The 12,523-nt window shown below is 34.9% G+C and overlaps 2 protein-coding genes across 2 annotated transcripts in view; both read left to right on the plus strand.

The window, feature by feature from the left end:
- LOC117124253 overlaps positions 1 to 6,122 on the plus strand; it is an 18,672-nt gene extending 12,550 nt beyond the window's left edge. The window contains exons 11-15 of the mRNA XM_033270409.1: positions 94 to 465; positions 2,368 to 2,508; positions 3,303 to 3,457; positions 3,568 to 3,700; positions 4,846 to 6,122. Of these exons, the coding sequence (XP_033126300.1) occupies positions 94 to 465; positions 2,368 to 2,508; positions 3,303 to 3,457; positions 3,568 to 3,700; positions 4,846 to 5,024 (980 nt within the window). The 3' untranslated portion in view covers positions 5,025 to 6,122. The remainder of the gene's footprint in view (positions 1 to 93; positions 466 to 2,367; positions 2,509 to 3,302; positions 3,458 to 3,567; positions 3,701 to 4,845) is intronic.
- Positions 6,123 to 7,288: 1,166 nt separating this feature from the next.
- The window catches only part of LOC117124266, an 8,377-nt gene continuing 3,142 nt past the window's right edge, over positions 7,289 to 12,523 (plus strand). Inside the window, exons 1-4 of the mRNA XM_033270425.1 lie at positions 7,289 to 7,805; positions 8,016 to 8,073; positions 9,125 to 9,376; positions 10,505 to 10,762. Of these exons, the coding sequence (XP_033126316.1) occupies positions 7,470 to 7,805; positions 8,016 to 8,073; positions 9,125 to 9,376; positions 10,505 to 10,762 (904 nt within the window). The 5' untranslated portion in view covers positions 7,289 to 7,469. The remainder of the gene's footprint in view (positions 7,806 to 8,015; positions 8,074 to 9,124; positions 9,377 to 10,504; positions 10,763 to 12,523) is intronic.

Genomic DNA, 12,523 nt, shown 5'->3' on the forward strand with positions numbered 1-12,523 from the left:
CGCATTGTTTCAGAGGGCCCATGAGTATCAGCCGACTATAATAATCATTAAACAGTATTACCAAATTATGATAACACTTTCTGTTATTCGCAGTACCGGAAGAGGTTGTCTTTGAGCCTATAAACGATTACACTATATATAAAGAGATGCTTGGTGAAACACCATTCGCTGCGACTACTTGGAATTTAAGATCAGGAATTGCCGATTCTTTCCTAATCACGTGTTCGGATGGTCAAACTCTTGAAGATGATAGCTTCCAAAATATATTACGCATTGGAATCTGTAGTTTACCCTCAAATACTACATTAGAATCAATCAACATCACCGTCGAAGCTAAACGTGGGGATAAAATTGGAAGGCCAGCAGCCATTACTGTATCAGTTATCAAAAATGATGTCACGATTTCCACTGGTGAAATTAGTGAAGCTTCGAACGGGTCAACAGCATCAGAGGTCGTTCTAACAGGTACGGTAGGGTATTATGATGCTGAAAGCCAAGTTAAAAATAAATAAGCTTCTTATTCCTGACTGTCTTCTGCTACCGTCCACGTGTCCAGCAAACATTGCATTATTTTTCTTTTTGCATTAGATAGCATTATTACTAATAGTCTCAATGTTCATATTCATTTCTTTGGTCTATGTTGTACAAGATTTAATCTGAAAAAAAGTTCTGTAATGTAATTGGTCATTATAAAAATTTGACGTATAATACGGTCAATGTAGATATACTTTTAAATACTCGCTGCATAAACCAATCAAGGACTAGAGAGCTGAGGATGTTTATATTTCCATCAGGCATCTGGACTTCAAGTTAATGATAACGTCAGCGCATTATGAACCTTATAAATAAGCTGTCAGAAAAGTTTGTTCAATACCAATAAATACAATTTAATAGGGTCGAGTGGCCGAGTTGTTAAGCAGGGGTGCCGTAATTTTTATAGTCAAAACACCGGCACTGGGTTTGAACGGTATACTCGATCTAGGCTCTTGTGGTGGAGCAAGTGTTTCGTATTAGGACTATAAAACAAAGAGCAGGGCTGCATGTGAGATGGTGGGATCCGCTGAACTCACAGAAGACGCGCTACTGTATATATTAACACATTACATATTATCAAAGCATGGAATTTGGCACAATATCTTTGATGTGTGTAAATTCTAATATTTTGGCAACGGAAAATCGTAGACTTCGTTCGGACCATACATCCTTCGATTTGCTCTAATGTAACATTTTCTTCAAAAGTGACTTGAAATGGCATTTCTGAACTTTGATCTTAGATACCCTAGTAAAGAGGTCTGATTTTGCCTCAGTTTGTTTAGAATATGCATGTTTTGTATTCGCACTAATGCAACGTTTTTTCATTTCCAACCTTCAAACCTAAAACTACATTATAACAATTATCGGCGGATAAAATAATGTCAGTTTATCTCTTGAAATTATTTGAGAGATGTGTTGGGAGATTTATAGACGCACACAATAAGCATTTTTTTTCCTCCTGGTATTCCTAATTATGTAGTTGAATTTCCATATTTGTATCAATTGACAAAAATAATGACTTCATATAATTCTTGTTCGCTATTAAAATCCCACCACCATGTCTACAACAATCCTTCTTCTATAAACACTAATGTTTTCTAGTTTCAGCATTACAAATAGTTGAATTAATCCATTTTCGGTGAGCAAGATCATGTCAATATTTTCAGTAATAAGCACTTGAAAATGGAAGAGAAGCGGCAGCCCGTATATTTTAAATAGGGGCCTATCTCTTTACAGGCCTTCTTGAGGCACTTTTTAATAAGGTATTCTTGGTATTCTTACTAGGATACGTATTATGAAGACCAGAATATTCTTGCTAAGGTATACATCCTTGGTGCAGTTTTTTATTATGAGTACATTTCTGTTGTTCGAAAATGGTATAAAGCGAAAATAGTGAAAAGTGGAAATATGTGTGATATAAACTAAGTTAAAACTTGTAATGAATATAACGCAAATATGTAAGAAATATGAACAATTATAATGTAATATCCATTTCTTCATATTGATCGAACAATCGATTTATAACCGATCGAATGATTGACGAATCAGCTGATCGATTGGTCGACTGAGCGAACGTTAACGCTTGATCGTCACCCGATAGATTGATCACCGATTGATAAATCAAATTATTGATTGATCAAGCACTGATCGCTTATTGACCGATCAATTTATCGACCGTTTAATTATTCGTCTGGTCGATTGATTGGTTATTCGATTAATTGAATAATAGTATAATATAATAATAATAATAATAATTAATAATAATAATAATAATATGCTGATAAACGTTAATGTTTTTTTAATTAAATGTTTTGATGTACTAAATATTTGAAGCTCCTATATTGACATCATGTGATGCCCTCAAGATAGCCGGTTTTGATAATAATGGTACCTATCTCATTGATCCTGATGGTCCGAACGCTGGATTGGATCCGTTTTCGGTAGACTGTGACATGACGTCAGACATAATAAAAGGTAAATAATGATTGTGTACATTAATAATACGACTTCAACCTGGACGGGTGCACTCGTCCATGACCGTCCTGGGCGATGTTGTGTTATTTTATTCTTTCATATTTCTGATTTTATCATTGTTACGTTCTTTTCAGTTTTCTTGTATAAATTAAAATGTTGAACGGTATACCGTATCTAGCGCGCGTGTAAAATATTGGCAGCGCGTATTTACCATCCATTTTCGCTTTATTCACATTTCATATTTATTGAAGTGTGACGTATGCTATTTGTTTTATAACCCTAGTATAGGTTTGAAGAGGACCATATGAAAAACAGGCTTTAACAACCACCTGATATGAAAAATCACATTCTAGAGTAGGTTTGCTGATACTTTGTTAGCCTGCACTCTTGCGAAAAGTAGGCGCAGGGCTTTTGAACTAGGCCTCTATGCACAGCCTAGGTAATGACCCGGAGTGTCAAAATCAAACATAACAACTGACCAATCAGGACAGGGCCTGGAATATGCGTTTTGTCCCACAATAATACTTTTTATAGTATATTCAGTAGCAGATCTAGGATTTCGAAATAGAGGGGACCCAGGAGCGGACCTTTACACATAGAGTGTTCACCCACCTCAGGCTGATGTCCAAAAAAAAAAAATGGTACTCTCAGACTTCATATTTAATATAATAATTTTTTTATCCACTAATTTTTATTTATAATTTCGAAAACTTTAGGAACGACTGCCCCCCCCCCGCCCCCTTGAATCCGCCACTGGTATATTAATATTTCATTATTTTTCGTTTAAATTCAAGGTTATACTACAATCCACCACAACAAAGAAGAAGACGGTAATGTAAACAATGCAGAGAGCCCGTGTAGTTTTAAAGTTAATATTACTTACGATCTTGATTTAAGTCAGATATATGCTGTCAAAAATATTTCATCTTCATGCAGACAATTTATTAAGGTGGGTGTTCCGGCTCGATCAGCAATACACGATACTAATATAAGATAAGTACCGGTACCGGTAAGATTCCTATTAATGAGATGAATGCTTGAGAATTATTATTTCTATAGTATGCATGTATTGGAACATGCTTTCACGGGAGCAGCAAAACATATCATTATTGGACCTCAGTTGATGGCGAAATGATGGTAAACTGGGGAGGTGTTCCAACGGGAACTAAAGGATGTGCCTGCGGTTTGACGAGTAAGTTGCATTCCACTATGCCTTTAGGTCTTTATAAGACTGAAATTCTCTTAACCGATTTAATAAATTTAAGAAAAAAATTATACCAATATTGATTTATGCTTAATAATTTTCAATAATTTATTTATTCGACCAGTGCACACTTACAATAAGTACAAGACTACATAGTACGAATGTCCCGAATCCTGGTTGTGGATTTTTTTTGCACTCGCAAATTCCTTTACTTTACATGTATGTATAAAGCATTACCGCCAGATAATATAGCGATTATTTCTTCACCTTTAAAATTATAGACCATATACTGTCTCTTATACACATCTAGATTGTTATTGTTGTTATTATTATTATTATTATTATTATTATTATTGTTGTTGTTGTTTTTTTTTCGCGTTTTTATTATTATTATTATTATTATTATTATTCTTTCTTTAGGCACACAACACATTTGCCAAGGATTGCCAATAGCGAATATATATCACTGTCCTACTTGTAGGTGACAATCCCTTACACAAGACAAACATACACACACGTTGCTTTACACAAACTAAATCTCAATATGAGATTTAGGGAGTGGAGTTGTTTATGTCGTGAGAAAAAAATCCTGCAACTGGCAGGAATTGAACCCAGGACCCTGGGATTGGAAGGCAAGCATCTTAACCGCCAAGCTATTCAACTCCACTATTTACTTCTATTACATAAATTGCTTTAGCCCCATTTTGTGTGTATTTTAAGTTTTATATATTTATTTGGTTTATTTCCGTTTTGACTTCATGCCGTTTTGGTCCATTGCCGTTCTCGGTGATCGTCATACCGTTTAGACTACAGAAGCCCGTACGATGTCATTACGGCTCTAAGACCACTAGTATACGCTCCCTTCATACAACTTAAGAGCTCATACATAGGAGTAAATTTTTAAGCTACGTAATAACTTATAGGTAGCGGCTGGTAAATCATAGGAAATAATAATAAAATCAAATTGCTGCTTAGCACTGGGAAATTAAATAGATAATAATACAGTGCTCAAATATTAAAGAACATGATCTTATAAATTTTATCAAATATAGTTCATTAACGAAAGTTCCTTATTAGTTTACTACAGTAATACTATTATTTTGTATACATTCATGATTTTAACTTCCCAACAGGTACTTGTGACAAGAATGAGATGTGGTGCAATTGTAATGTTAACGATAGTGAGCTCCGTATGGACCAGGGCTACCTTACCGATAAAACAAAATTACCTGTTTCGCAGCTGTGCTTCGGAGATACAGGCCAATCTAGTGAGAGTGGCGTCTACACACTTGGTCCATTGCAATGTGCATAGAATGGATATGGGCATATCACATTTTTCAAATAAAATTTGATAGATAGTATATACAACAGCCATGCAGTTTGCAGGCAAAATGATACAATATTTTGTATTTATATAAACTGTTGAATTAAGTAAAAATGGAATTAAAGATTTAAAATAGTATAGAATAGAAGTTGAATTTTAAAATTGTATCACAATGCCTTTAAATAAGTTCGTTACCATTTGATTGTTGAAAATAATTTTTTTTAAATAGGTAAAAAAAATCTATGTGTATAATTAAATTACATCTGAAATGTTAGACTAATTATTATCTGTTTAAGACTGTGAAAGTCGATGATTTAATTAAGAAATGACGACATCGTTTTTATTCTGACATCTTATCCTCGATCAGGTACTAATTTAATATAAGGCTGCCGCTCAAGTGCACACACACTTAGCCACACTGGAAGTCAATTCAAAGAATGCATTATTGTTAACGGCATGAACCTGTAAAACGTATGGCTACATATTGAATAAATATTTGTAATTTTAAATTCTATGAAAGTGTCGTCTTATCTTACATATTCAATGTATACAGATACATTTACAAGATATCAATCGTGATCAAAATAGCTGCCGATGTAGGATGCCCGAGGCAATAAATACAATTCAATAGAAATAGAGGGCAATATAATTCGATATTCTACATTGTATACACCCTGTTTGTTTATCAATTGAATAAGAAATATTGAGTAAATGATATACAAGACTTATAATGTTTGTTCTATTACGTACAAACTAGTTTAATAAACTTACATTTTGAACAGATTCATGATGGAATATTTGACAAGCAAATTTGATATAGGCCAATTAATGATGGATAGTTTATTTGCCAATCGATACACGCACTTTCTCAAAACTTTTCTCCTACTTTTGCTAATGGGATGATTATGAATAACAACTTATTTCAGTTTAAAAATCAGCCTTTTATTGTTCAAATACCTATTTCATTAGAGTGTTCACTGTCAGCAGATACTGTATAATTTTATGAGAAATCAACATTTGGTTTGTGGAGGAAGAGAATAATGGGAGAGATGTAGATAAATTAAAATAGAATATCGTTAAAAACAAGATATAGTGAATTTGTTTGTCATATTTTTCAAACAAAATTATTGAATGTTAACACACATAATGCAAAACCTCGAATAGAAGCCCAATGGGTGTAATCTCGAGAAGAAGCCCATCTCCAATTGCAGCCCCCGCCGCTCTTAAGTTTGCAAAAGTAGCCTCGAAAAGAAGCCCATAAAAAGTTCACAAAAAAAAAAAAAAAGGAAAGAAAAAGAAGCCCACTGCTTCAATTCGAGATTTTACGGTATTCAGTTGGTATGTCAATTTGTCATTCATAACAGTATCCAAAAATAGTATATGCTTACTTTCGTGTTATATCATCGCTTTAGTTAAAATATTTTTGTGCTATTGGAAATGTAAACAGCCGTCGGTCTCCTTAGGATGTCATTAAAAGACACAAAAACGAAACAGATCACAGGCAAGGAAAAATAATGATGGACTAGCTCGGTCAAAAAGATCGATTTACTGCGGATAATTTAAAGGACAGCTTATATATTTCGGTCTTATCGATTTTTTAAATATATCTTAACTTACGACTTCAAAATTCTTAGACATACACTTTATTTGAATAATTGAATTACTATTTGTAACCAGTGGGTTGTACTTCAGTAAGCCTGATCATTTACAGGCCAATAGCGGTTGTTACAATATGCCTGAGGTTATGGTGTGCATTTATTGGGAATTGTTATAGTCACCATAACAACTCCTTAATCTTACATACGATATTCGATGCATTTCAATACTAACTGCATATTGTGTATTAAACCTTCTTAGTTGATATAAAAATACGCTTCAAGAACAAACTGTTTTGGTCATCAGGCCTACTGTATGCGTACTAACGCTTTGTTTGCTGAGCACTATTGAATTTGGCCGACGGTTCTTCTTTCCACGAACAATAATTAATATTCTATTTTACCGTCAACATAAATTGGTTAGATAAACAGACAGACCTACGATGACAATTTCCGTTAATTTGTTTAAGCAATTTCTACGATATCTTTAGTTGTCGTAGTGAATATTCGCTAACAAAATATCATGTTGCTGAATTTTAGACCTTATAACGTTTATAATTATCGATCACATATAAGAAATATATAGTTCTATATCCTCTATAAGATTTACCTAAACAAATATTAGAGTGTAGGCCTAGTCTACTTGTTCTTTACATTGTGTTTGCTTCAAAACGTTATTCACGACGCAAATTTCCAAATAATATTATTTAGCCTTCCATAACCAACATTGGCGATCATTACCACACAGTGATTCGACTAAAGAACATTATAAAGGCCCACAAAATTGTAAGTATTGTTTAGCGGAATCGTCATTGACCTTCGAATTCGTTTGTTTAAAATGTCTTTCGGAGTCTTGCCGGTAATTTGGCTTGTGACAACGGTTGCACTGCGGCCCACGGATGCGGCATTTGGTTATCTAAGTTGGAACAACATGAAAATCGAAGAAAACCGAGCATTGCTCGGTAATATATTCCAAACTTTAAATGGAATAAGATCACGCATCGAATGTCAGAGTTTCTGTGCTCAAACCAGCGAATGCAAGTCCTACAACTACGTCAGTAGCCTGAAGGTTTGTGAACTCAACAATGCCATCAAGGAAGACACAAACGCTGATAAATTTCGGAAAAATGACAACTACATATATGCAACTTTGAACTATGACAATGCATGCACGGTAAACTATATTGGTGTTATCTCTAGTACACAATTTATATTTACTATATTAAATGTAGACTGCCTATTGTTAAAACATTAGTTTTGCTATAATGTTTTCAACTACCGGTATTTAATAATAGTTTTAAAAATCACACCATAATAGTTGACTCAACATAAAATATATAAATGTAATTACATCAATTTATTCTTTTACTGATCGTCAATCTAGAACAAAGATTGCTGTCTGGACCCCACAACAAACAAATCTAAGGACACGTATTGTTACAGTAAGTATTGTCGCTGATTACAGTGATTTTTGGTGTCTGGTATAGACTCCATAGTACCAAACATTCTCAGATGGGCGGCGGGTGGTCAACGGTCGGGCAAATATTTAATTAATGAGAAACAGATCAAACGAATTAAGTTCATAAGTTCTTTACAATAGAAAACGAATTAATTTATCAACATATCCATCCACCAAGGAGGAACAGCTATTTAAGTGTCTTTAGATTTTTATTTTTATTTGAAAGCTATAACAACGTATTTAAATCTACAAAATAAGCAGTTCAGAAATTGTTGTGGTACTGTATATTTTTTAATTTGTTTTTAGCTAAAAATCCAGAAAGTGTCGCCGTCAATACATTGTAACGTTATTGCAGTTTCTTAGGGTTCGTTCGCAATTATCAACATTTTCACAAGTGTACAAACAACTATAGGAGGGAGGGGGTACCAAGTTGTACACTCTTACATACATGAATATGTTGAATCAAAATAACATGCAATACAGTATTTAACATATAGGCCTAATAGATTTTTAAGACCACTTGGAATACAACCATGGATAGAATATCGCTTACATATTTATTTAACCATGACAGAACATTAGTTGACTTCACAAACAAATGGAAAATGGTTTTGCAAAATCAACATTTTATTATGCACACTTTCGAAAATGGGAGCGGGAGGGAGGGGGTACCGGAAAAGAGTACTGTTTGTACACTTACGAAAATATCGTGATTGTCACGAACGACCCCATAAGAATGATTTTTTTTTTCTTTTCATTACTGCAGAAATTTCATTTTAGTCCCACTCCTACATTTTTGAAATAAAAAAAAAATAGGGGACACAAAAATTGCATTCAAACTTTGATTTCAGAGTGCCATTTTTGTACCCCATGAATGTTGGGGCTGAGTTATTCTGCGCGCTATCTCTAATATTTCCACCGTGGCTACCTTTATTTTTCAATTTCTGGGTCCGCTGCTAATCTCTAAAAAGTTTACAGTACAGTATTTTATATTGTGTATCTAGCCACAACTGAAAGATCTTTATTTTATGCAGTTGAAATTGAACTGGAAAAAGAGGATTTTTCAAGCTCTTCAGTATCAGTGAGAGTTATTGTGACAGCAGGACGTGTCAACCAGATTACCACCACGTGTTCAGAAGGTGATCCATCTCCAAACATTGATGTTGTGGATTCTGAAAATGTGGTTGTTTTTTGTAATGGAACCCGACCAAGCAATAATGTGACAGTCAACGTAACTGCGTCGTATCTTGAAATTTTAGCTACCGCCTCGGTGACCATAACAACAAGTAAGAAATCTCATGTTTACATAACTTTAATATAATGATGGTACAGTAATGATGATTATAATGATCGTGATGATAAGGAGGAGGATACTGTACACGTAGAGCTCATAGTGCAAAAAAAGCTTCACATTGAGGACTGTCACAAGAGGAAAGATCTTTGCCTGCCCGTGTAACCATTATAATTAGCATGTAGGATGCGTCTTTTTAATTACTCTAAATCATTCATTAAAACACTAATAAATCGGCTGTTTCGTTACAAATGGTTCCACACTCCTCTAACAAACCACTTTCAGAAGTGTAGTGGCGTAATGCCTAGGTGCTCTTGTTCGGCGGTCCTCGGTCTAGCACCCTGAACCAAAAGAGCTTTGTTGATAACAGTATATAATGTGCCTCTGACATCGACTGTAGGACATTATATTATATCCAGTGATGGATTAAAAAGGGCCAGGTCGTCTGGACCCCCTAAATATAAAATATGGAGATAAAAAGAAAGTAATATATTTAATTTTTTTAAGTCTGAGTGTCATTTCCGTCCATCAAGAGGTGTCATAATCAAACATTTTCTTACCTCAGCCCCAACCATGGTGGGTATAGACATGTGAGAAAATCCTTACTTCATCCCCCTCTATTTCCAATTTATGGATCCACCACTAACATCATATCATTAATTTCGTCGTTAAAAACATAATTAGAATACATTGCCAATCATGATTTAAAAACGAGGACCTAAAAGGGCCCCAGTCTCTTAAAGCCACAGGGGCCTGGCGCCAGCGTTACGCCATTGCAGAGGTGAAGCCACGTCTCGCATGAAGGCGATCATGTGCCACATATAGGATAGAGTAATTTTGGTGTGAACAGACCAAGGGTAACTCCCTAAGACTTGTTTGTTTCAGGGGGTGCTTTTGATGATGAATTTGGCAGTTCATGGGAAACAATCCTCATTTCCGACATGTTTATAACAACCAGAGACCAAATATGTGAAGAATCTTTACGGTTAAGAGTACACACAGTGGCTACCACCAGTTTAGCCGACTGTGAGTCCACACGCGACTCAAATAAAAAAACAATTCTGAAACTTCAAAATTCAAATTATGATAGGCCTACACTTTTCTTTGTTCCAATGTAAATTAGAAACAAGCCCGGCAACATTAAAGGAGCAATTTACGAATATGACTGCTGGAATCGCCTCATGGTCACTTCCTCTAGACGAAATTGCAGACGATTTTAACGTGAGTTGCTCAGAAGGATCGGTTGCTCTACTAGACAAGAATAGCACTCACGGAGCAGCCATATGCTATGACCTTGTACCAGGCTCAACAGTCATCATTACTGTCAATTCTGTAACGGATTCTGAGTATGGAATGCCTGCAAGTCTCAACATACAGTTAGGTAAAACCTTCTATATTTAAAATTTAATAACATGGTGGTGATGAATGAGGCTCCTGCTCAAGCCCTTAAAATGATAATAAAAGTAATGGATATTTGCTATTTTTAGATATATTTTATTTTAATGATATTGCTGTCTTGTGCGCTTTGGTATTATAATATTTCAGTAACTCTCATTACTTTCTTTCAAATTGACATTTTGGGTCGGTATCACTGATTCCCGCCTACCGTTGTATACCTCCGCCATCCCTCTGTATTGTAACATTCATAGTAAACCGTATATTCGCTCTCCTAGAGAGAATTCGTTAAAAGACGAAAAGGGCGATCACATAGCAAATTTCCCCCGGACAAATCACTCTTTAAAAGGTACCTAATTTTGTGGAGTGAAATCCATATGTGACATCGGCCCTCACATCTCACATTATTTCTTATCTAGTAGTGCGAATTTGGGTGTTGAAGCACTGAATGGTAACTGTTCTGTAGTACTGCGTTTAGGCATACTCTAGCAAATGTCGCTCTTGCCAAATCACCCTGGACCTGGGGATAAATTGTTAGGGGGAAAACAGACCGTACACCTTTTTCTGAGTAGTTTTGTGCTATGCATCCCGTTATATTCTACCGTATTCTGAGCACATAGAGACCTCGTTTATTTGCGCTATATAAATCCATCTATTATTATTATTATTATTATTATTATTATTATTATTATTATTATTATTATTATTATTATTATTATTATTATTATTATCATCATCATCATCATCATTACTAGACCCGGACGTGGTGACGTTCACAAATCGCACATCTTCATTGGATTCGATATCTGTCGCATGGGAAATGAGATCTGGTTTCGCTTCAAAATTCGTCGTTATTTGTTCAAGTGGAGTTCCAGCTTCATCAGCCATAGACGCGGTTGTTGGTTCGGCCAGTATAGAATGCTCTTGTTTAAACCCATTACAAATAGTGAACGTAACCGTGATTGCTATCGCCAACTCCAAGCAGGGTTTACCAGCATCAGAAATCGTTTCAACAGGTACTGTAGGGCTTATTCCGAAAACCGAGAAAGTAGTTTTTGTCCACGACTAGGCTACTCCTATTTTGATGAACCCCTATTTTTGATAAAATAATGTAATAGTATAGTCGTGATATTTATGTTCCTTTATTTTGGCCCGTGCATGTCGAGCATAGGTTTGGTATTTGTAACAGCATAACGACTTAAAACATCTGATGGTAAATACGTATCCTATTCTTTTTTCTTTCTATTTTTTAAACACACACAATTCTTTTATAGAGCAAAGTACTCGCTCAGTGAACGCGTGTGCGATGATTTTGAATACATACTGCATCATCCAGTTAAGGAAAAAGCGCTGATGATGTTGATATTTTAAACAGAAACAGGCTCAGAATTAATGATGACATTAGCCTTATTTACATAATTATTATTAAAGTTGTTTGTAATTTCTGCTAAATGTATAATAGAGATTATGGTTTACTGCATGTATTGTATCTTTACCGATAAATGTGCTCTTCCAGATAAGTACAATGGAAATATTTTCTTCAGTCGGGTGGTGCGGTAGAGCATTTACAAAAATTATAATGTTTCAAGTAAAGTAGATATAGACCTAGGAATGCTAATATGTAAAACGATGGTGTCTTCCAGATGAGCCTGTTAATATTTCACTGATCGAAGATGTTGCAACTAATACGTCAACCATAGTTGCCAATATGACGTCAAATGCGCCATCAAATGTTGTGTATGCAGTT

This window comes from Anneissia japonica, unplaced genomic scaffold (genome assembly GCF_011630105.1).
Source record: "Anneissia japonica isolate Jap-2015-1 unplaced genomic scaffold, ASM1163010v1 scaffold287716_len795978_cov209, whole genome shotgun sequence".
Lineage (NCBI taxonomy): Eukaryota > Metazoa > Echinodermata > Crinoidea > Comatulida > Comatulidae > Anneissia > Anneissia japonica.